We start from the raw sequence: 26,158 nt of genomic DNA, 5'->3' as shown, positions 1-26,158 counted from the left end.
GCACATCTGTGATCTAAGGAAAGGTAAACTTGAACTGGGGGCAATAACGTTAAAAGATTATTCAGCAACATAAAAACCAAACATCAGACTTACAAGAAAATCCATATTCATTCTGGGTTCTCTGTTCAGTTGAAATAGGATAAATGAAACCTTGAAAAGAAACAAAAAATGAAACAAAAATAGGAACAAAATCAAATTAACGAGGAACACAAAATAAGAAGCACGAAAGATGGTTAATGAAAAGAAAAGGAAAAGCATCTCGGGGTCCTTTAAAATTCAGGTTCAGTACACAACTATGCTTTTGCATCTCCTGTCTGCTCTGGAGTCTCAGGAAGAATTAATAAGTAGGCAGATTGAATTTCAGAGCAAAAACTGGTCTCGAGTCACTAACTTTGGAGTGCTTAAAGTCTTTCTTTTATTGAGCATAACTCTAATGGATCTAATTTATTTCAGACATCATGGGTCATTAGCATAGGCAAATCTTCTTTCCTTATCCCTGCCATATGCTTTAATTCCCAGGACATATTCAGTAAAGCTCCAAACAGTTTTTTCTTTTTTATTAAATCATAACAGCTTGCTCTTGGTCTAATAGAACTAAAGGAGACCTGTCGTCATTGGTCAAAGGTTAAGTACCCATTTACTGAGCTGAGCCTCCACCACCTCTCCCTGCTCCATTTCGGAGTCCCTTTTTTGGATTTTTTGTTGTTGCTTCCTGCCCCCTCCATTTAATGGGTATCCAATAGGTTTCGCCTAGGGACGAGCAGTTTGTCAATGCAATGGCAACTGGAAACTTTTTATTTGAAATCATTAAAAAATCAATAGGGCCTAGAGGTTACAAGGTTATTTATTTCAGGGCTTCAGAGGAATGGTGTAAATCGGGCAACATAGAAACCTCATCTCAACAGTAAAGGCAGAAATAACTAGCAATCTTATTTTTCTTTCTTTTTAGTATATCTCAAGGTAGGAAACAGGAAATGACAGTAGTCATAATTATTAATAAAAATACCAATGTGAAGTAGAAGATTAGCAGAAAAGATTTAAAAATATGGAACACGAACTTTTTGAAAAAAAATTATAGAAATTTAAAAAGTACAACTCATAACTGGCTCCCGCAGTTTTCTAATATTTAATATGCTGCAACATGAGTTAATCAAATGATCTGGCACCGTTTGGATTAATCAAATGGAGATGAATAAGAAGCATTAAACTTTCCTAGTGATACCCAAGGGCAGACATGTAGAGGATCTACAAGAATCACAATTAATTGGTTCAAAATTAAAGGTGTGTAATGCTTTAATTCTAGATCGTGCCTCAGGTAGATTTTTTGGTAGTTTGCGGAATACTCGGTTCTTACAAGCTATTTACATATTTGGGGAAAGTAATGAAAGAGAGGTTTGCTGCAGCACAGACAGGTTTGCTTTGAATTAATATTTAATGCTTTACTTTAGAGCAATGATTGCAACCTCCAACTCAGTTTTATAAATATTATATTCCTTACTCCAGGTGTCTGAGTCCATGTATTAGGTTTGATTTTCATTTTAAAAGCTTCTGCCTGGTAATAACCCTTTTCCATTTGTATTCTGTGAACTCAGTAATAGGACATCTGGGACATATACAGGCACTAGAGAAAAGGTTACTTATTTCTGAGCCCCAAAGACTTAAGACAACACAAGTTCACTGCTAGGAGAGGAGACCAGATCACTAATGTTGTCCTTTTGGTAGGGATGATGGTAAAGAGGGATGCCAAGAGATATGGTTTTGGCTGGTGAGGGGGCCTGGAAATTAGTGTAAACTAGGATATTTGGGTGTGATTTTTGGTGTTCACCATGAACGTTTGGTAAGAATCGTGAGGGCCTGCTGCAGTACACAGAAGGGCTGGAGCTCATACAGGGAGAAGCCAGCTTCCAGAGAAACATAGCATGAGCTGAAATCCGCCCTGTAAAGCTGTTCTCGTTTTTTTTTTTTTTTTTTTTTTTTTTTGGCTTTTATGCCTATTTCCCAATAGAGTCCCTGATTTTGATAGGCTAGCCAGGGAATAATATTTTTTTTTATAATTTTGATTTTAATCTCAACTTTCCCACATTTATGTAGATCTGGACCACTCAATAAACATTTTTGTGCCTTTTGGTATTTATCTGAGTCTTATATTTCATTGCAGGCACAGAACTGGAATTCATTCATTCATTCACACATTCATTCATCCAACAAATTCTCTTGAACCTTAATATATGCTGGGTTCTATATTAACCATAGGGATACAATGACAAGTGAGATAGGAAAAGTCCCTGCTTTCATTCTAGTTTAACAGAAAGACAAACAGGAACATAAAATGACAAATAAGATCATTTCAAATGCTGAAAAAGTACTTTAAAAAAATAAAACAAAAGAATACAATGTGATTGGATATAAAAGGATGACAAACTTAGGGAATCAGGAACAATTTTTTGTTGAAATGAAGTCTGAGCTGAAACTTGAACAATGAGAAAGAATCAGCCAAATAAAGATCAGGAGGGAACGATGTTCCATGAAGAGGGACAGTAAATGCAAAAGTCCAGACATAAGAATAGAGTGGTTCGAGGGCAGTGAGTGAGAGGAAAAAAGGGCCACTCAGAGAGTGAGCAGCAGCAAGAGCATATAGGCCTGGCAGTTCATGACAAGGCATCTCGAATTTATTCTAAATGAAGGGCAAATCCTGTGATCGAAGGTAATTTTGAAAAGATCATTTGGGTTTCTACATAGATAGCAAAGTGACATCATTTTATGGATGGTTTTTACAACACATGGCTTGGAAGATGTCTATCAATAGTTATATCAATATGTTTGATGGAATGTTTGCATTTGAGATTGCTGGAAGATGAAATTAAGAAAAGTCTCACTAACAGTTATTCCTCATAACCATTTAGGACCAATCTAGAGGAACTGTTATTTTCCTACATGGGCACATTTAAAACAGAGCTGTGCTCAGCATCCTCACCAGTGGGTCAACACCCCAAAATACTCCGTTAGGGGAACCCTGATAAAGGGTTTCGGAAGGCAGCTCGGTAAAACATTTTCCATCCTTTTCAAAACACTTCTGCCACTAGAGAACTAAACCATCACTGGGAGGGAGGCTGGGAGTCAGAAAAGAAGGGGATGACTGTTCCCTCCCTTAAACAAGGGGAACAGAATCACTTTCTAGAGTTTGTTTTTACAACTTCTCCATCTCTCACAGAACAACAGGGGCCATTTTCTTCTGCTAATGAGGTAACCCTGCTGAGAGTAGTCCCAGCCATAATGAAAAATAATATCTCCGGCAGAACACAGTACAAAATTATTGTTTTCCGTGTCACTATCAGTAGCCTGGTTCATAAGTTAGGGATTTCAGTTACTTTTCCTACTACTTGAAAGAAAGGCCAGAAGAAAAAGCACCATGGCTCTTGGCCAAGGCAGTGAAATTGAGTTCTTCAAGTGTGTAGACTTTTGTTTGAATCCTAGCTCTGCCCCTCCCTTAACCAGGAGAACTTGGTCAAACTACTGCACTTCCCAAAGCATCAGTTTTCTCATCTTGTGTAAGGAGACAAGGAGAATCACTTCCATACAGTTGTGAAAAGGAGAAATGAGATTTGTAAAATGCTGGTACATAGCAAGCAACCAATAAATGGCAACTATATTAATAACATTATCTTGCACATTATAAGTACATTGAGATGCTGGGCTCTTAATGGATTTTATTTGTAGAGTCAAGGCAACCTATTATTTAATGAGTGACCTTAGGACATTTGTTTGAATTTCAGATTCCCTAGTAATTATAGAGATAAGAAGCCCAGTTTTTCTGAGAAACCATGAACAATGCACTCTTCTAAGTACTGTATACTTTTTCACCCTCTCCTTTTAAAGAGGTCTATTTCCTGGCCTTTGTGGCTTCTGGCAAAAATATAGTGGCGTGTTTCAGAAGCAAATTTCCAAGACCAGAGTGAAACTTGATGCTGAGACGGTTTGTCAACCAGAGCCAGTGCCACTTCTAAAAGGGGTATTTGGAAATGGGGCAGGGGATGTGTTCTTTGATGGCCATAATGATCAGGAGGTTATTAGTGGCATTTAGTGAGTGAAGGCTGAGGTTACTCACTCAATGAGACTTGCTTGCCCATTGATTTCAGGAGCCTTAGCAACTGCCACTAGGCCAAGCTAGTGCTTCTACTATGGGACATGCTCATGCCCTATGACCTCCTAGTTTTGTTGTTGTTTTTTTGTGTTTGGCTTTTTGGTATTGTTGTGTTCTTTTTTGTAATTTTAGAGAACATATATTTTTCCAATGGAGAGATTTCCCTGATCTGGGAGAATAGGGATTGGGAGAAGTTTCACTGTGGAGAAAACTTAAGTGAAGACATGAACAGTACAGACAAGAGGAGGCTGTCTCAGATACTGAGTGCTCCTTCCGCCAGGAGGCCATCTCACTGTTGCTCAAGACACCGTTTTAAGAGGTTATTTATTCCAGCGGTTCCAGATGAGGAAACAAAATCCCAAAGTTGAGGAGTGATATTTTAAAGTTACCAAAAATGTTGAAACTGAAATTTGATTTCACCCTCTTGGCAGTAAATCTCACGATGTGAGAGTTTTGCATTGTTCAACTCTGGGTGGCTCCATTCACGTCTGTGCTGACTGTAGATTTGGATTGTCACTATAGCAGTCTGGTGGCTGATGGTGGCTTGAGGAAAGGATGGCTTTTTTTTCTAATTTTCATAAGGTCACCCTTTAGACCAGAGGTGGGGTTGCCCATATTTCTCAGCAGATGTCCAACTGTTACAAAAGATGAGAGTCCGTACTCAAGTAGCTTAAAAAGGAAAGGGAGTGTTCCTTGGTTTTCTAGTACCTGGCCCCTAAGTACATGGCTCCTAATTGAGTAACGATATGTCTAAACATAACCTACTTGGTGCTTTTATAGTTGGGAAACCTCAGAAACATTGCCAGGAACCATGTGTAAATCTTAACTTCCCCAGTAAACAGCAACTGGTTTGATTTTTCCAGTCTTAAGAACATTATTTTCCTGCTTTACAGATGACAGTGACAGCCAAAAATGATCATGATTTTGTGATTAATTGTAAAAAACAATGATAATGTAAACTGTTTTATGCTATAGATAATATTTAATAGAAAAAATTATCAAGCAAATATATTGATGTGAGAAGTGTCAGAACTTCTGAGCATCACTAGGCAGGTTTGAAGTCCTCAAAACCACTCTATGCCCTCACTACCTCACAACCCCCAGGATGTTGGTGTTAAAATAGATCAGTGGTTAGAACTTCCTCCCGTAACCCTTTCTTATCTGCAGCCGAAGGAGCAGGAGCATAGAGTGGTAAAAGGACTTGTCTAACAACACAAAGATGGTGGGACAGCAGACAAGGTGCCCAGTACTTAAGCTAAATAGCTCAACAGCCTTTGTAAGGGTTGTCTGGGCATTAGCTGATAGATTTAAATGAGGAGAGACAAGGACATAATAGAAAAGGGCTTGATATATTCATGGATTACTTTGCATTTCAGTGACTGAATGAGGTAATGCTAAAATAACAGAGATTTCCACCCTTAAATGAAACAACTTCCAAACAGTGGCTTTTGTCTCAAGTGTGGGCATGGGAAGAGGTGCACCAGAGTTGGATATTTCTATTTCTATTCTGTTGTAACTGGAGAGCCAAGCTAGAATAATGCAGTTGTTAATGTATGATCATCACATTGTATTTGGCATAAAACCCTGCAATAAATAAATATTTAAAAGAGAAACATTGCTTTCCTCAAATGATACCAACTTGAGAAAGGAATAAACACCAATAATTGGAAGGACACTACCCATCAGAAGAAAATCATATTTTAAAGCAATAAAAAGCTGATAGCCAGTTTCTTCCCCTATTTAAGAGCGCACATGGAAAAAGGAATATTTTAAAATATGACTGATTTGGCTTCCTATGTTGGCTCTTGCCGTAACTTACAGTGGACATTGGGTGGGCGGTGTCAATTTTACACCTCCGTTTCTTCCTTTACAGGAGAGAGCAATGATCAGAAGTTCTGTGTGTAAGGTTATTTTTTTTTTGTACTTTTTGAGTTTTATTAGATTAAACTCAGCTCAAGTTTGCTTCTGCGTGGCCATGTCTAACATAGTAGGCTAGAGGCCTGGTGCACAAAATTCATGCAAGGGGCTCGGCCCTTGCAGCCCCAGCCAGCCCTTGCAACCTCAGCCGGCCCTCACAGGCCCTCGCAGCCCCTCGCAGCCCCAGCTGCCTTGGCTGGCCTTTGCAGCCCTGGCTTCGTCCAGAAGGTCATCCAGAAGGTTGTCTGGAAGGATATCTGGACAGTCTTTCTGCTGTTCGGTTTAATTAGCATATTAGCTCTATATTATATAGGATGGGAGTCAGAAGCAATATATGCCAGGGCCTAAAGTCAATGTAGTAGAAAGTGAATAAAATTAAAATTATATCTGTAATTCCTTTAAATTAAAATACATGTGATACAGTAATATTTATGTCCACGAAAGTTGGGGATTAAAACTCTCTTTTTTTAGATTAGTCATCAAATTCCTAGCCAAAGGAAGATGGGTGGAGTTTTATGAAGTGTTCCTGCCTGCCTTCAGATTTACTCATTATATTTCAATATGGAGCTGCTTTGATGACCTTAATACATGTGAATCGACTTATGATATTGTGAGAATTTTAAAAAATAGAGGATAATTCATATACTATATGGGGGTTTGAATGTAAATTATGAATACAACTTAATTATAGTTTATAAAAAGCATTGTGTTCTATAAAAATATGTTTTTAAATCATCAAGTTTTGGGTGAGTTTGAGTCATATTCATCTATCTGAAGTATACTTGAGCACTTGAAAAGATCTGTCCTAATTTTTATGATCTTAGAGTTAAGAAGAATCTTTCATCTTTTCCCCTCTCCTCAACCTAGCTGCTTGGTCTTTCTTTTTGCCAGTGACTTTACCCTAAGCCAAAATATGTGATTTTTCTCACCCGGGTTACATTTCTTCTGATGCAAATGTTCTTATTGAAAACCCCCAGGGCCATTCAGAATAAGCATGTCCAGGTTTTGTTTTTTCCTTTTAGGTCAGTTCTTATCTAGCCAGCCCATCAGGACTGCACTAATGATGTCAAAGGTCAGGTTTGTCAAAGACACTCAGGTCATTTATTATAATTTACCACTCTTCTGAGAGTTCATCTATTGACAGGGGCTTAAGGATCTCCAAATAAATGAATACATAAATTCCAGGACTTGCCAACAAAAATTGCAAAGACCATTTGCTTATCACTGATGTCAGTTGCCTAAATTACTGTGGTCATTCGAGCTGCAGCTTTCACAGGCTAGGAGGCCGTCCTGACTACACAGGCCTTTTTTCCTGACAGCAACAGCCACACCCTCTGAAAATGAATAGCTCGGAATTAACCTCTCAGGATGTAAAAGTCTTACCTAGTGACTCACAGTAGGTGAAGAATTAATGGCTGAAATTTAACTCAACAGTTGAATCAAATCCTCAGTTCAGCTGCCCAAGTGTTTTTAATGAAGTAGACTCTATCCCCATCAATATTCCTTAAGAAGAATAATGAACTATTAAATCCAAAGGCAATGACATTATAATCCATGGCAGTAAAGACATCTGGTGGGAAAATAACAGAGTCCTGAAAAGGCTGATTTCTTCTAGCATACATCACCCTATCTGCTGGGCTTTTAGGCAAAAGAAAATGTGATTGAGAGCCCTGGCCCTGCACCCCTGCGATCTGAAGGAGTCCACACTCTACTGTGGTTGTCAGAGGTGGCACCTTTCTTGAACCCCTAGGAGTTTCCTTTCCATCATAGAAGCTGAAGACCTTGCATCCGTCCTCTCACACTAACCCGTGTGGGGGCTCCTTAGGTGTTCAACAGGTTTCTGTGGGTTACAGTTTCTAACCACATCCCTGCTTTCACAAGCAGGAAAATGTTTTACCAGAAGGGGAAAAAGCAAAAGCAAACCACACTTATTATCCCGGAGACAGCAGAGCTCGGTGTCGGGCAGCCAGTCCACACGCAGGATACTTATTTGCCAGCTGGGACTATGCCTGTCAAGGACTGTATAGATGCCGCTATGACATTAACTTCTTCCAAACTACAGATAAAAGCACGCACTGTCTGACACTCACAATGTTGCATTCCCTATCAAACTGCTGTGTTGACAAGAATTGCACTGGAAACTGACTAGCGCTTTCTCAAATGCCTGCTCCAGCAGTCATAAACACATCATTCTGAAGTCAAGGAAAGACTATTTGTAAAGTAAATTATTTTCTCACATTAAATGCACCTGGGATTCTGGGGAACCGGGTATGCAATGTGTCCATACCACAATTTACACATAGACTTCCGCCACTTCCTCTGTATGTCAGAATTAAGGGAAGAGCTGTGTGACATGTAAATTTTTTAATGAGGAGAAAGTGCTAAATTTGCAGACTGCATAACATTTTAATTTCCCGAACCAGGAAGTTCACTGATGCAGACACAATTCCAGACAGTTCTTGTTTGTAAATTGTAGTTTTTAATTTGTCTACTGTGGCATAAATCCTCTTCAGCAAGAAGGAGTATTTCTAAATTCAGATTTGAATTGTTACATATCCCTATATGGGATTCCAATCTTCAAATAGGATTAAAAAGTAAAGTCCATAGGATTAGAATCAGTAATGTAATGATCTAATTGAGTGTATTCATAAATACATATAAAGCACCGTTTCTGGACTATGCCATATATATAGTCCTTGGACTGCTGTTTTGAAAATAAAAAAGTAGCATGAATTAAACCATTATATGCTAATCATGACAAGGTAGATCTTACTACATATTCATTACAGAGATTATAAAAGTTCAAAGTTGTCAGGTCTTGGTAATACACTTGTATCCTATATAATAAAAGCTTAATATGCTAAGTGTCTGGTCAGCCAGTCAGTCATTCAACCAATAAAAGTGTAATATGCTAATGATATGCTAAGACCGCTCAACTGCTTGCTATGACATGCACTGACCACCAGGGGGCAGATCAGATGCTCTGACCTGTAGGTTAGCTTGCTGCTGGGGTCCAGCCGATTGGGACTGAGCAAGACAGGCCAGACACGCCCTGGAGCACTTCTGTGGTCCCTTCCTGGCTGGCCAAACTCCTGGGTCGCTCCCTGGCTCCAGTTGCACACCTGTGGGGTCTCTCGGCCTGGCCTGCACCCTCTCGCAATCCAGGACCCCTCTGGGGATGTTGGAGAGCAGGTTTCAGCCTGACAGGGAATGACCGGTCGTTATGATATACACTGATGACCAGGGGGCAGATGCTCAACGCAGGAGCTGCCCCCTGGTAGTCAGGGCGCTCCCACAGGGGGAGCACTGCCCAGCAATTAGCTGGGCTCACAGCTGGCGAACGTAGTGGCGGTGGGGTGAGCCTCTCCTGCCTCTGCGACAACGCTAAGGATGTCTGACTGCCGGCAGTCGGACATCCCAGGGGCTCCCGGACTGTGAGAGGGTGCAGGTTGGGCTGAGGGCCGCCCCCCACCCCCAGTGCATAAATTTCATGCACTAGGCCTCTAGTTTCAACATAAAAGGTAAAAAGGTAAATATGCTATTGACATAGCATTTTTGGAGATTGTTCTAAGTGCTTTTTCTCTTCTTCTGTATCTTTTTCAATTTTGTCTAAAGTTCTCTCTCTCTCTGTCTCTCTTGCCAGAACTATTTCAAGTAAATCCTATTTCAAAACTATATGGCAAAACCAAGGACTACTGTAATATAATTTTAGGAATGATATAAAGAAACCTAAATGGGTACATAGCACAATAGATCTCCCATTGAATAAGATACATTATTCTGTAGTATTATTAAATAAGAACAGTATAATTTGTTATTAATGCTAAGTTTCTCATATCAGACATGTGTGTTCAGTTATTTTCAATAGTGAAAAATATTCCAAGTCATCTACCCTTTCTTGTTTAATGCAATTCATACCATTCAGCATACCAAAGGATTCCAGTTTTAAATGGTTTTTAAAATAACAATGTACTTATAAACCAAAAATGTCCAATAATTTTCTGGGACATTAAGTGACTTTGATGGTTCTTAAATAACCTTTAAGAATGTGTTAATAACACCAATTTATAGAAGTTCTTAATTTGAAGGCAGTATCTCCAGTGTAGGAACTACTTTTTCAGGCCAATAACTATATATCCAGTGTAACAGATACATGATATATATTATACTTCAATATCAACTAATGTATATGAATGGCCTAAAAACCTTAGTCGAGCTTCTGAAATTGCTTAAAGACCATGACCTTGTTTCACAAATGAAATTACACAGCGTCATATAATGAATCCAATTTATCAAAGAGTTTAAGGATAAGTGTGTTTGCAAGTGTATAAAATAGGCAACTGGGAAATAATGCAAAACTATAATTCAGTTCCAAATCCCCATGTCTTCAAATTCCTTTTATATATGCACTTGATTTACTGGCTATAAGTAACTCTTGTTACCTAGGGTTTTATACAAGGGGAGCTTTATGGAAGTATTTTGTACAAATACATTTTTTGGTAATCTAACTTAAATCTAATCTAATTTGAATCAATGTGACCAAATTCCCAGGACACATTAGTGATTTTGTTACATTTCAGATCCTGAGACTCTGCTTATAAGATATGCAGTTGTTTCAGGCAACCCTCAACATCTCCTTTTCAAAAAGTCATTTACAGTTATAAACATAATGAAATACGAAAAATAAAGAATATGGAGAATAAAGTGCACACAGAAAAAGAAAAATAATCAATTATAATCTCAAAAGCATAAATGCCTAAGTTTCATTTATCTTTTTGTAAAGCTTACTTTTAGATACTTATGATGAAATGCGTCTACGAATCTATATTATACTTTTCTTGTTCAACCAGCATATATACATATTTTAGTTGCTATATGATATTCCAACTTATGGAAGTAGCTTTTGTTACTCAACCAGTACTCTAATATTGGACTTCCGGATTTTGAATTTTTTTTACAGTAAAATACAAAGAATATTACATATTTGGCATATATCTTTTTAGGTATTGATATTACTGAAATTTTATTCATTGAAGTAGAATTACTGGGCCAAAGGCTATGAACACTTTTAAAGCTCTTAATTCATGTTGTCAAATCATGTCCCCAAATAATGGTAAAAATTTGTATTCCCATTAGTAAAAATACAAGAAATCCTATTTTACTGCACATTTGCTAACATTTAGCATTATTGTATCTTTAACATACTATATAATTTTGTAAGTAAACCTCAAAATCTTTTAAAAATTTAAATTTTGTTGAGGAAACATCTGATTTCTAAGACTTGTTACATGAACAACTAATAGCCAGGTAAACTATTTAGAAAACTTTTGATTAAATAGCCAATGAAAAATTAAACATTCTAAGAGCTATAAATCAAGAAAAATCTAAATTAAAACTGCAAACAAAATCTCTAAGATGTATTACTTAAGCACAATGGGAAATTAAATTAAATTCGGAATGGTCCAATAGTCAAAGCCATTAATTGGACATTTGAAAATAAAGTTTGAACTCTATTGTAAGTTCCACTTCTTAACTGTCAGTCTTTCTCTATAATTATGATTTCATTTTTTCTCTCATAAACAATATAAAACTGGATTCTTTTCCTACCACAACTTTGAATTTCCTTTAACAGGTGAATTGAATTCATTTACATTATTATTCCTGATATATGATGATCCCTGATGCATACCATCTCATTTATTGTTTTCATTTACCATATTTTTTGTTCTTTCTTTATTGTTCCTGCTCTGCCCTTAAAAATCTTATTCTGAATTTATGCATTCAATTTTTATGTGTGTAGTCGGTCTTCTCTGTAAAGTCTAACGCAGGTAGTATTATTGTTCTTTCCTTGAACAAGACATGAAATTAGAAAATTGTAACTCAGTCACACCTTCCCATATTCTGTGCTACTATTGTCTATAATTTAATTTCATCTTATTTTCAACTGCCTCTTTATTAGTTTCTCTCTTTTTAAAAATAATCAGTTTTTATAGTTTGGTAACTTACTAGTGAGAGTTTGTGAGTAGTAAGCCCTCTTTTTTTTATTGATTTCAAAGAGGAAGGGAGAGGGAGAGAGTGATAGGAACATCAAGGATGAGAGAGAATCACATTGATCGGTTGCCTCCTGCATGCCCCCTACTGGGGATCCAGCCCGCAACCCAGGCATGTGCCCTTGATCAGAATCAAACCTGGGACCTCTTAGTCTGCTGGCTGACACACTATCCACTAAGCCAAAATGGCTAAGGCAAACCCGCTTGATTGTTCGAAGATATTTTCAATTTTGCTCCCTTGCATAGTAAATTGTGGTTATCCTCATTTTATGCTCCATGGGCTTAGCCTTCCTTTTATGTAATCACTCACTTTATATTCCCAACCCCCCCCCTCCCCCCCCCCCCCCCCGTATTCTGAGATGTTTCATGAGCTCTACATTTCATTTTACTAATTTTCTCTCTAACTTTATCTAAAGCTTTCTCTAATTTGATCTGCTTTTTAATCTATTGAGTTGTAACTTTTAATCATCATGTTTATAATTGTAGACTTTGCATTTGATTTCTTTCCTAAATATTCTATTCTTTCATTTGTGCTTATATTCCTTTTAAAATGCAGTTTTTATTTTTATTTATTTTATAGTCTCATTCAGATTGCCCTATGAATCCATGTTATGGGATTGCTAACCCACCTATACATTATGTGGCTGACTCTCCTTTAAGCAGACTGTTCCCTTGGGTGATATGAAACTTTGTATTATAGGCTCATTTTCTAGGCTGAGCTATTTTTATCATAGACCAATGAACTTAGGTTGTGGAAAGAACTCTAAAGAATGGCGTGCTCAGTGGTTGAATGTCGACCTATGAACCAGGAGGTCACAGTTTGATTCCTGGTCAGGTCACATGCCCCAGTTGCAGGTTTGATCCCCAGTGTGGGGCATGCAGAAGGCAGCCGATCAATGATTCTCACTCATCATTGATGTTTCTATCTCTCTCTCTCTCCCTTCCACTAGTATATATATATACTAGTGGCCCGAAATTCATGCACATTAAAAGGGGATTAATTAGAGGAAATAATTTAGTATTGCTATTTGCCCTTTCTCTATAATAGAAGTGTCAGAGATGAAAGAAAATTAGTAAAATGTATATGAAAACTTTCCTCCTGTCAGAGTCTGGGGCACACCACGGGACCCAGAGTCAAGTCCCCGCCCACCCACATGCGCCTCAAAATCACGTGAGACCCAGACCCAGCCAGCCCCCGCCCCCCCCCAATTGGGCTAGATCCAGACCCGGCCAGTCCCACCATTGTCAAGCCCTGCCAGGCAGGGGAAATAGCCTCAGGTCCCCTGGCCTGGCACCAGGACAGGAGATGTGGCCTGAGGTCCCCTAGCCCAGACCGGGGCTGGGGGCATGACTTGAGGTCCCCCATCAAGCCCCGCCAGGTGTGGGACATGGCCTGAGATCCCCTGTCAAGCCCCACGGGGTGGGGGAGGGCATAGCCTCAGGTCCCTGCTGATTGCTCATTAAGGCTCCTTATGGGAACTTGGCCTCAGCTGTGGGTGCAGCCATCTTTGTGATGGAGTGATGGTTAATTAGCATATTCCCTCATATATATATATATATATATATATATATATATATATATATATATATATATATATATATGAATGGCTTGCTGTTTGGTTCTGCTGGTACCCCAGAAATTTTACCAAATATGTAAATTACACATCTTTTATTTTTTGCTCCCTGTACTTAGACTCCATTCCAAAGCTGGATGTAGGACTGTGGTTTTACTATAGGTTTTATTTATTTTTCTTTTCCCTACCATGAATTTTCCTGTGGCTTCCCTAAGTTGGTGGGTAAAATATTTTTCAGTTATTTTTCATGGAAGGAGCTGCCATTTATGAAACCCAGCTTTATTCAGGGTTCTTGCTTTCAACTCCTGGTCTCAGGCTCCTGCAAATTCAGGGCTTCTGCCTCTGTGCCAGAACTGAAACCCTAACTCCCAACCCCACATCCATGTCCAATGAGGATATATCTGTCATCCTACATCCATGTTCAGGCCCCTCTTGGTTATTCCCGTGTCTACTCAGAACATTACCTCTCTAGCTTTTAGTTTCTACTTCATTTCTGGCACTTGAGGAAACCCCTGTCTTTCTTTTGAATCTGATTCATTCTCATTCTCATTCTCTCTCTCTCTCTCTCTCCCCCTCTCTCTCCATTTCTCTTTCTCTCCTTCCCCCCGCCCTCTCTCCCTCCTCCCTCTCTCCCTCCCTCCCTCGCTCCCTCCCTCCCTCCAAAACACACACATATGCACATCCACCATATGTGTGTATGTATTTTAGGTTTTAATATGTTATCCAAGATTTCTACATATCTGAGTAAAAGGTGTTTGTAATTTTATAATAAGGGAGATACATAAGGAAGCAATGTGTCTGAATATAACTGTTTTGAACAAATTAGTGAAACATTGATAGTGATATTTTCTATATATTTCACATTGTATTGCTTTTAACTACCACTTTGGCTTTTAAAATATACTACACTATGTTCTCTAGGTAACTGAACTCTACAGATATTCATTATGAACTCTGAATTTGCCCTACCTAGCAGCTCATCTATATTTGACAATTTCAAGTGAATTCAGAGGTTGTAGTGCATACTTGGATCCATGGTAAACAGGCTAGCTTTACTTTGAGATAATATTGCAATTCTAATGAAGAACTATTTATTACTGCATTGAAGACACTAATTCTCCTAAAGTTAATAAACATTAAATGATAATTCCTAACCGTCAATTGCAACTTTCCATCTGTCTTTTCTACTCCCATTCTTTTTCCTAATACAGGCCTGAACCTCTTGCAAGCTTAGTACTTTCACTATTAGAAAGTACTTTTTGTTTTCCAAAGGAAAGGCGAAGAGCAATAATAATTCTTTGCAAGAATTTGGCAACAATGTTATGTCAGAAACACCCAGTTTACTGGTAAACAGAAACTGTAGCTTTCACTGTAAAATATTATAATTACACAGTGCAGCAATATCTCTGTGCTTTTTATCAGGGAGGAAATCAATAATACAGACTACAATTCTCCGTTGCACTAGAGTAGACATAGAGGGCAGATGAAAAAGAGTTTATTGACTTAATAGGGGCTGTTACTACAGCAAAGCAGCATTGTAAAAGAAAATATATTTTTAACTGATTTTAATCCAAACACCCAAGTGTTTCAGTCTAATAAGAGATTTGATAAAAAAAAAAATAAACAGAAACAAACAACAGCAACCAAAAAACTCTCTTGTAGCTTTGTTCCCTTTCCTTATTTACATACACACTTCATGCCATCATTATTGGCAAGTATCCAATCATAAGAAAAAATTCCATTAATGCTGGAAGAAAAAAGCTAGGTGTTAAGGGAATGCTATGTCCTGAAAGTATTAATTAGAATATTTCATGTTTGTATCTGAAAAATGTCATAATTTAGAATGTGCCATTTTGTATAACTAATAAAAGGCCCAGTGTTCCATCTTGCAGCTTTGTAATTCTTGTTAAATAGGTTGCTTTGGGAAATTTTAAATATGCACAGTGGAAGCAGCAGGCAATTAAATCACCCAGAGTTGAAATATAATATTGAGACAGGGAGAGAGGGAAGAAAGAAGAAGTGGGGGGGGGGGGGAGGAAAGAGAGAGAGAGAGAGAGAGAGAGAGAGAGAGAGAGAGAGAGAGAGAGAACAACCTCAAATTTTGCTATGTTTGATCACATGAATCAGTTTGTCAAACACTAAAGGAAGAATAGTAAATCATTAAAACGCTAAAAGAAGAACTCGTGTGACATATGTTTTTATTTTAATTCTCACTCAAAGCAGGCCTAGAGGAACAAACCCTGCATGTCTGGATAAATGGTTAGTAAAACAGCTGTGTTACTTTCATTCCTCATTTTGGGTACAAACTTAGTGAGATGCAGCCCCCAAATCATAACCAGAAGCTGTGCTTTTTACACTCAGCAGCAGCCCATTTTCAAAGAATGTAACCTACCATGGACAGAGAAATAAGAGGCCTAGTGGAATTTTATTCTGTGTCAGCAACATAATTACATATTTCTATTTTAAGTAAGGTTTCTTTTTAAAAGGTCCCTGTGTGTATAGATTCTGGAAGGTAAACAATATCATAAAAATGGTAAAAAATAAAATATTTTATTCATAAAAACTTCTATACAGATATATTTGGTTGTTTTGATTCTGTAAGCAATTTGTAATGTATTCTAAGAAATGTCAACATTTGCCTTCCATTAGTTTAAGATATAAAGATATCACATTGTTTGATCTATTCCTCTGTATGGGTGTAAATGCAGAACAAATTGTAGTATCTTAATTCATGGTCATGAAAGAGGTGGTAAATTTTGTCTATCTATAGGCCCCTTGATAAAAAGGTAAGACTTTGTAGGTATGGAAATCAAACACCCATCTCATTAAGAAAACCTAAGGAATGAAGCCATGAGAAATGGGGACTATTTAGCTTAAAGCACCCATGGTATTCGTAAGCCAGTCTTCCATGCCAATTTTAAAATCGATATTTTATTAACATTGTTTCCTTTCAAAAACCGTAATTTCTAACAAAACCCAGCATTTTAGGGAGCTGTAATGATGTTCCCATTAAGTATGTGAAAATCGGTAAATCCACCCGCAGAAATGTTTCCTGTCTTTACATATATTACATATCCCAGGGACATGTTCAGTCACAGCCGTGGGTTAGGAATAAATAGCTTACTTGTTGGAAGTCAGGGGACTCTGTGAGGAGGTTAGGGTGCCCTGTTGTGCGCTCTCACAGAGGCGAGTAGCGGTTCCCGGGTCTGGAAAGAATGGCAGCCCCTGTATGGACATGTGAGCAAACCACACTCTGTCGCTTGTTAACTGGACAGTTATTCCTTTTGGTTCCTGGGAGTCTACCCTTTTCAGTTTGGGAAGGTAACTAGTATATTGGTATATTATTGAAGTTTTTGTTGTTTAAATAATTTTTAATTTCTAATATTTCCTGCAAATGATTCCAAGCGGTTAAATCTCAGGTCTCCCCCGGGTGTCCTTTGCTGACCCAGACTTACTCTGCATGCACAGCCCATCAGTGCAGTTCTTGGATTGCAAGACCAGACCATCGCAGTCCTTGCCTCCGTTCTTGGGGGCTGGCGCCGTGCACTCCCTCCTGCGCCAGTGTGTGCACTCCGTCCCACAGGTAGACCACTTGCTCCAGGAGGTCCACCGGCCATCCACTGCCACAGAGAACACCCAGCGTCAGGTCAAAGGGACAGGAGCTTTGGAGGGCAGAGGGGAGCTGAGCTCAAGTATACAGCAAACAAACAAGCCGAAGAAAATGCCCCCGTGGAGTACTCTCTCTGTTCCAGCTGCGGACGTGGAGCATGCTCTGCACACATCTGCTGGGCTCTGTGAACTCTCCTGTGAGCTGTGTGACTGCTTCCTCAGGGACCACAAGGGCAGCTTAGAGGAACACACAGAACCAGAATTGTCACCAAAGCTATATACGTAAGTCATGTTGGTGCCCCTTTTTTCTATCAAATGGTTAACTTCTGGATTTTGTGTTGAAAATTAGGGGGCTTCTTTTTGGACCCCAAATTCCTTTATGCATAGCGTCATATGAGGAATGCAGTAAACCTATGTGGGAGAAATGGTTGATAGAGTGGGGGAAGAAATCTCCCTATGTACCTATTCTTCCATCCATTCATCTCTCCACTCCATCCATTTATCATTCATCAATATCTATCTATGATCTATCTATCTATCTATCTATCTATCTATCTATCTATCTATCTATCTACCTACCTACCTATCTATCCATCTATCATCTATCAATGTCCTATATATTCTTTTTATTTTTTCATCTGGGCTAATTGGTTCTCTTGAGATCTTCAATGCCTTCTTAAAAGACAATTTTCCATTTATTATTTGATGATTCCAGTCCATTATTTTATGATATATCCATTTCTATTTTTATTAAAAATATATTTAGTCATTTCAAATTTTCTGCCGTAATTCGGTAATTTAGAATTGACTCACTTTCTTCCTATTTTTGGTGGCTGCCTTGGCAGTAATTTCAATGATAATGAGCTGAGATATCTCTATTTTAAAAACAATTTCCATTCCTAAGTTTAAAAATATGTAGTAAATTTATTGAACATTTAATATACATAGCATCTTATACCTGCATATTGATAGAAATTATATCAATTTTAATAGTTTACTATATGATTTTATATTCAAATTATTGTGTAAGTGTATTATGCATATGCATAGAGATATATACATATCCACATGAAAAAATGATGAAAGCATTAATACTTTAATGGTACAGAGCTGCCTATATAAGCAGCTCCTAGCTATCTGAAGAAAAGGCATTTGCTTTGACCTAGACCATCCCAAATTACACACACATTTGTATTTCAACTCAAAATGCTCAGTGCATTTTTAATTGTGGGAGTCAACATCTAGGTAAAATATTGAAGAGTACAAGATAAAATCCTGAAATTGTAAACCTAGCTAGGTGTCAAAATTTGTTCCATAAATAAAAGCTCTCAAAGGGCTCAGTGTAGGTTATTATTTTGATATTTGGAAATCAACACAGGAATATAAAATACAGATTATGTTTTTATTTCAGTTCACTTCTTCAACCCATCTCTCAGAAAGTTTTTGCTAAAGGATAAACAAACAAAAACCAGGCAAAATAAAGGGAAGTGAAAAGACTGTGTATCTACCAGGGGTCCTCAAACTACGGCCCTCGGGCCACATGCGGCCCGCCGAGGACATTTATCCGGCCCGCCGGGTGCCGCTGCCTGTTCTGCTTAGCCGCCGACTCATCCCGGGCCCGCAGTGCGCATAGGAATTTGTTCATAGTTTTTTTAAAAAAAACTATAGTCCGGCCCTCCAATGGTCTGAGGGACAGTGAACTGGCCCCCTGTTTAAAAAGTTTGAGGACCCCTGAAAGCAATGAAATTGACAATAGAATAGCTACCTCAATGGAGTGCACTAACTTTATGGATTATTTCAAAGTAACTCTAGCTCAGCTTTTCAACTTATTGATTAGCGTTTAGGGAGTTTTGGTTTTAGTGGATATTAACATCAGTTACCTGGGGATAAGAGCAGGTGACAATATAAAATAGCACAGAGAGACGCTCAGAGGCAGCGGGATGCAATCTGGACATAGGTTTTACTGCACATAACTCACAAAACAGGTGGCCAACCTGTACAGATAATAAAGTGTTGACTGCATTGTATTTTCAAAATCCATTAGCTCATGTGTCACAAAGCTTAGACTTCCTTTTCATTCAGTCCAAATGTTTTATTTGCTCTTGCCCAGAAACTGACACCAAATATCAAATATTTCCGTCTAAACATTATCTGAATTTTAGTTCCAATTAGTTCCCATGGCTTTCTGGAGATCAAGCGTTGTTTTTTTCTAAAATGTGTGGCTTTCAGTGGTGCTCACATCTCTTGAATTACAGAACCTGCAACCTTGGCTCCAGCAGTTTTGTTTAGAGAGGGATTCTGTTGATGAGTGTTTAATCTCCTGTTTTATATTATTTTTCATGGCTAGGCAACAAAGTTAAGTATTCTTTGGGGGGAAAATATTTGATTTCCCAGCAATGTAAGCATTGAATGGGATGATGCATTTAAATAATGTTTATCGCACATGCAGGTCAAGGATAAGGCTTTGTGTAGTTCTCCTAAAATGTATCTCTGGAATGGGAGGAGACATCTAGAATGAGAGCGCGTTTATTTACCTGGGCACAACGTGGTACAGGCTATTTTCTGCACGCTCTGCCCTTCGCAGAAGGCACCACCGTTGAGGGGTGCTGGGTTGGTGCAGGTCCTTGTGCGTTTCTGATACCCCCGTCCACAGCGGCTATTACACACAGACCACTCTGTCCAGGTGGACCAGCCACCATTTACTGGGAGGAGGTAAACAATAACATGTGGATTACATGTTTGTGCATGCACACACAGACACACAAACCACACACGACACATCGACACAAAGTTATTCCCCAAGGGATTATAAAAAAATCTAAAATTCAAAGCTAGAAGAGACCATGGACTTCTTATCATTCTAAGTTTTATCACAGAGCTGAAGAATCTAAGCACAGAGATAAAAAACAAAAAACAAAAATGAATTACCAACGTTTATTCACCTACCCTGAAAAGCAAATAGGATTGTGTCCTCTTTTCCTTGGCCATTGTTCTTTTTAAAACAAAATACGTCCCCTTACCTAGTCAAGCTCTAAAAATTACTTTTGACAGCTTATCTCAAATAATAAATGTTTACATCCTTATGCCAAGGCTGTAAGTGGATCTGAAACATGGGAGCTGAATACAATCATTCTGTCTTGTCTTAATACCAGATGATTGATTACTTTTCTTTAGCATATATAAACTTTGCAACCTTTTAAGGTCAGTTTTAGTAAGTAACCACTGAACCTGGTCAAAAAAATAAAATCTTACATTGCTGGGTTTTTTACTAATTGAGTAGCTATTTGACTGAATTGGCAATTAGTTGATGTAATTGACATGAACACCTATCTATTCTAATAAAAGGGAGACTGGACATCTTCCTAGCATCTGACTTCCTTCTGGACAAAGCCATGGTGGTGGGGGCTGAGGTAGAGGCGGTTAGGGGCAATTAGGCCAGCAGGGGAGGGCAGTTTGGGGCCATCAGGCTGGCAGGGGAGTGGTTTAGGTGGTGATCAGGTCAGCAGGCAGGCAAGCAATTAAGGGCCAGCAGTCCCAGATTGCAAGAGGGATGTCCGACTGCCGGTTTAGGCCCCATCCCCCGAGGGGTCCCAGATTGGAGAGGGTGCAGGCCAGGCTGAAGGAACCCTCCACCACCACTGTGCACAAATTTCGTGCACCGGGCCTCTAGTTTTGTATGGTGTTTGATGGAGAGGTCACTATAGATGAGATTATGAAGCCTACCCTCTTATATTCTGCTCATTATTTACCTTGGAGAACTTACTCTGGAAAATACTCCTCACTATAAATGCCCTGATGGAGCATGTAAAGCTTCAGGAAGTTAATGTTGCTCTAATGTGTAGGGGGCATGTAAGCTCCAGTTTACCTGGGGTTTTGCAATCATTGGACTGAGCCAAGGTTCACAGAAGAGACAACAGACTGCTTTAAGCATCTTCTCTCCAAATTCACTCTATATCTCGGTGGCCCAGGGTAGGGAGAGAGGAGGGCTCAGGAAAGCAGCTGGCAGTTAGGTAGATTTCCTTCATTTTCTCATAAACTGACTGACAAAGGGCTAGGAATTTCCAAGACCAGTCTTCCCACGAGCATCAGGGAAGCAGGGAAACCTCACTGTCTACGTGAGCAGCAGGAGGAGACGGGCCATGGGGATTGCCAAGGGGCCTCTCATCTGAGGTTTGAAAATTAAGATGAGATCTGCACCTTGACAGGAACTAGATCGAGACCCCAAAAGCTCACTCACCATAGACAATGACAGTGGCCGTTGTGCTTTTCCTCTTGGCAACAATGTTTTTGGCGACACATGTATAGTTTGCGGTATCTGAGAGGCGGGCCTGCTTGATGATGAGGTTGTGATCAATAGTAATATAAAAATTCCGATCTTCAACTGGGTCAATTATGTCTTCATTTTTCAACCATTCCACCTAAAGAGGCACAAGAGAAATAGATTAATTCCCCAGTACGTATCCCCGGACGGGTGCCTGTCGTAACTTGGGCTTTGCAACATGTATAACATTGCTCCGAGCTCTGAACTTCTGCAGACTGGGAGGAAGTAACTTTGGGAGGTCATGTGAAGTATCACTCACCTGCCAGGCATGCTGATTCTGTCTGTGCTGCGGTATTCTCAAATGTCAGTGAACCCACTGGGAAATGCAGTGTTCAAATTGTTTTCACTTTGCCCCGCAGGCAGGGACACGGAAGGTGCCGCTGCCAAGTTCAGAAACCAATCAAAAATAATAGGCTACGCATTTCCAACTGAACTCAAATCTTTTGCTATTTGATTTGTTTACTTGTGGCAACCAACCTGCAGCTTTTCAGGGGAGAGTGTAAGGACGACGTAAAAAGCTCGAGAGGCAGCTTCCACATGTAGCTCTAATAAAACAACATTTGGATGATTTCCGCGCAGCCCTTGCTGAAACATATGGACTAGATTTCCCTGAAATTGCATTCACTTTTAAATGCTGTAAACACATATTTGGAGATGCATCTGAGCCAAAATAGTTGGGGGAAAAAAAAGATTTTCTACCAACTCTCAATATAATTCAAATAGCATGGAAGTCAGACCCAAATCTCTCCTTTTGTGTATCACTAGCAGCAAATCTTTCGCTCAAGGTTTGCTTCTGGGGAACCTGATCGCAGACATGACTGTCCAACACTAGTAAACTAATCATTTTCTATGCAATTAATACCAACTGAGCAAAAGTGATGTTATCCCTTCAGAATGAAAAGAGGGAGCTGCATCTGTATAAGTGGCCCTCTGAGGGAGAAACCATTTCTTTTTCCCGCCCCACCCCCTTCCCTCATGCACAGGTTTTTCCATAAAGCAAAACAACATTGATATTTACCACATTTAAACTTTCCTTTAGCATTAGTGTGGATGTGAATACAGGTAACCTTTAGTGGTAGGGAGTCAACAGTGTTGCCATTTCCAAAATCTTAAGCAGCTTCTCTAGCACCACAGGCGGTCTGGGAATTAATCTCTAAGTCTGTCAGTGGGCTTGACAATGCAAAGCTCTAAATTAAATCTAACCCCGGGGAATCTAAGATAATGCTCCTCTAATCCATAGAAAAAGGGCCACAAATTAAAGAGAAAAACAAAAACCAACAACAATTCTAAAAAAAAAAAAAGTGTGAGAAAGTAGATAAGAGCAACTATTTGTAAGAATGTACATTTTGAAACAGGTAACCATTCTTGGTGTTTACAGTAATGGAAGTGAGAATGAGAACAGGATCCATTAAAACAGTGGAGTTTTAAAGCATGCCTTTTGTCCTCACATACAGACTGTACATTCAGTCAGGGCAGTCCTTGCAGATGCATATTTGATCAGATGCTCATACTCACTGGACCTGGATTTTCCCACATTTGGCCTGTGTGTGTGGTAATGTGATCCTGCTAGAAGTGCAAGGGGAAGGTAGTAGAAGTCATAGTGTCAGAAATCGACTTGACAGTCATTGGAAGCTGACATTAATATTTTCATCTAATCATTGCCTAGGTTATCTATGCATTTTAAAGAACGCTTTCCACGTATAGAAGCCACGGTGGAGTTCCCCCAAGCTGGTCTTGTATGTAGGTCTTGGGTCCCTCCTACTTATGTGTGTGTGTGTGTGTGTGTGTGTGTGTGTGTGTCTGTCTGTCTGTCCTCTGTGTGCTTTTCTTCCAAGGACCTATACCTGCTACTGTGTTCTGAAGGACAGCCATCAGGCCCCTGGGCTCTTTGCCTGGAAGTGCCTAGGGGTTCCCTACTCCCCCACTCAACCCTACCCAATTTCCCCCTCCACAATGTCTTACAAGTGTGGAAAAAGCCTTAGGAAATTGGCTAATCCCAGTTGGAATCTGAGCTTTTACTCTCCAGAGTTCTCCTTGCAGGGTTAGGCTGAAACTATCTCCTTGAGCCTTCACCTGAATTCACATTTTTTTCTGGTATTCTCCTTTTCTCTCCTGCTGGCTCTATCTCTGAGGCTGTCCTGGGAGTGCTCCCATAAAAACCACTTGCATTAAACCTTTGCCTCGTGACTTGTATGCATGCATATAAGCCTAACCAATGGACACAGACAATAGGGGGGTGAGGGCATGAGTGGGGGGGGTAGGGGGATAATGGGGGAATAAGGATATATGTAACACCTTAATCAATAAAGAAATTAAAAAAATAAAATAAAATACCCCTTTCACAACTTTGGATATCAAAAAATAACAATAAAATAAAATAAAAACCAACCAAACAAAAAAAAACCTTTGCCTTGTGATTTGCTTCTGGAGAAACTTTCCTAAGTCACGACTATTCAAAACCATGGTTTCCTCTATGCATGTAATATCCATTACAACAGTATCATTATCCTGGTCATAAACGACATAAAGAATCCCAACGGATATTGCGAACCGCTTTGTATTTGAAGAGTTTATTACATGGAGGAAAGAGAGCAATTGGAATAGTTGACAAGAGATTTAAAAAGACTTACATGATTATTGGGTATATGGCCGTTACTTTCTTAAATAATATATGGCTGCCTTTTCCTTTCTTACCAACTTTTGAAAGGTGATTATGGCCTGAGCTCTGAGGACTCCTGAGGAGCCCCAGTATTGCTGGGGGGGCACTGCCCTCCTCCCTGAACTCTGACTTTAACCAGAGAAGCTCATCTTTGATCCATTTTCCACACTGGGCTCATTTGTATGCCTTTGTTTGAAGAAACGAAGGGTTGTACTGCTGGAAAATATCTTTAGAAATGCAGAGGGGAGCTCAGGACTTCTCCGGCTTCTCATAAGACCCTTTCTCTCCGTTCTGCACATCTCAGTGCTCCCAGTCATGACATGTGGCATGACTGCTTCAAGGCCATCATCTGCACAAGGTCCAGTCTACAGGTCATCGCTCCCTCCTGTACTAAATCCTCATCCTGTCTACACATCCCCATCACCCCTCCTCCAAAACCCCCAAAGCCTTTCCATCTGGCCTTGGAGTAGTAAAATCCTCCAAAATTTCCATTTCTTTTCAGATGGTTTTCTTCACTTTCCTCTCACTGAAAACCACACTCTTCATGATGCTACTGTTCTTCTGGACTCAACTCAAATGTGGGCTGTTCCCCAGATCAACACACCACTGTACCTAGGGCTCCAGTGAGTATCCTCCTGCTTCTGCATTGTCTGTTCCAGACCGTTCTGGCCAAACACCTTTGCTCTGCATCTCATGCCATCAGATTATGTCACCCAATTCCCATATTTTTGTAGTCATCTACCTACCTCTGGGTTCACAGTCATTTTATCCAGCACAACTTCTGTCATAATTTCTGATGATTTTAATAACCAGAAGATGACATTTTCAACATCTTGACCCCTCAGTTCCATAATCCTCCCTCCTGTGATGACCTTGACGGCTAAGTCAACTACACTCACAGCCACATATTCCAGGGCAGAGGTTGTGAATCCTGACTTCACTGCAGAATAATGTGGAGGGCATTGACAATATATCAATTCTAAACCCAACCCAGAGAAACTCTCATTCACTGGTCAAGACTAGTTGAACAAGAGTATTTTCAAACTCCCCAGGGGACTGTGGTTTGCTGCCAGGGTTGAGGAATACCACACTGGACCATTGCCTTTCAAGTGAGATCATGAACCAACAGTCTATGTTACCTAGAAATTTGATAGAAATGCAGAATCCCAGGCTCTGTCCCCCTAGACTTACTGATTCAAACTGTAAATCATAATATCACCAGGGGATTTATATGCACATTAAAGTTTGAGCAGAACTGGCCTAGCTCTTGTCTTTACCACTAATTGCAAACCTTCCTAAACGCAGTTTCAGTATCTTCTCTTTTCACCATTTTCTGTCTTTCATGCTTCTTCTCACTAGGACTCCTATCTTAACAAACCTGCACCAGGACCCACCAGCTATTGAACTTACCAACTTTATCTCCCCCCACCTCTCATGTTCCCTATTCCTGTTTATCAAGTGTAAATTTCTGACTTTTTCTACAATCCCTTGAATGATACCCTCAAGTCTCTCATTCCTTTTTCACTGCAAGGTGCTCACTTGCTCGCCCTTCCCCTACACCGCTGTTTATCCTTGCCGTGGAAAATGGCTGTGCGCGTATCTTAAAGTCATGATAACAGAACTCAAGTGGGCCCTTAATTCTGCCAAGATAATCACACTCTATTTCCACTTTCTGTTCACAGCCCTGCACCCCTAGGCAGCTATTTCACACCTTCCCCCTCACCTTAAGCACTGCTTCCCCCTCTGTCATCACTTTCAGCTGATGACCAAGTTTCTGCATTGCTGAGAACACCGACAATCACATCTCCCACAGCTCCCGCCACCTGCCTCGCCGCCGCAACCGCACCGTGCTCCCGTCACCTCGCACGTGTGCCCTGCATCCCATTG

The 26,158-nt window shown here is 39.6% G+C and overlaps 1 protein-coding gene across 2 annotated transcripts in view; it reads right to left on the bottom strand.

The window, feature by feature from the left end:
* UNC5C (unc-5 netrin receptor C) overlaps positions 1-26,158 on the bottom strand; it is a 399,186-nt gene that overhangs the window by 57,883 nt on the left and 315,145 nt on the right. Inside the window, exons 5-8 of one of the 2 annotated variants that reach the window (XM_080644038.1) lie at positions 21,529-21,709; positions 19,826-19,993; positions 17,138-17,302; positions 94-150 (exon numbers count right to left, since the gene is read on the bottom strand). In XM_080644038.1, coding sequence (XP_080500164.1) covers positions 94-150; positions 17,138-17,302; positions 19,826-19,993; positions 21,529-21,709 — 571 coding nt within the window. The remainder of the gene's footprint in view (positions 1-93; positions 151-17,137; positions 17,303-19,825; positions 19,994-21,528; positions 21,710-26,158) is intronic. The other variant, XM_080644037.1, reaches the window with a different exon arrangement.

The sequence above is a fragment of the Plecotus auritus genome (assembly GCF_963455305.1).
Source record: "Plecotus auritus genome assembly, chromosome: 1".
NCBI lineage: Eukaryota > Metazoa > Chordata > Mammalia > Chiroptera > Vespertilionidae > Plecotus > Plecotus auritus.
The sequence above is the reverse complement of the archived record's forward strand: the minus strand, read 5'-3'. Positions and strand labels throughout refer to the sequence as shown.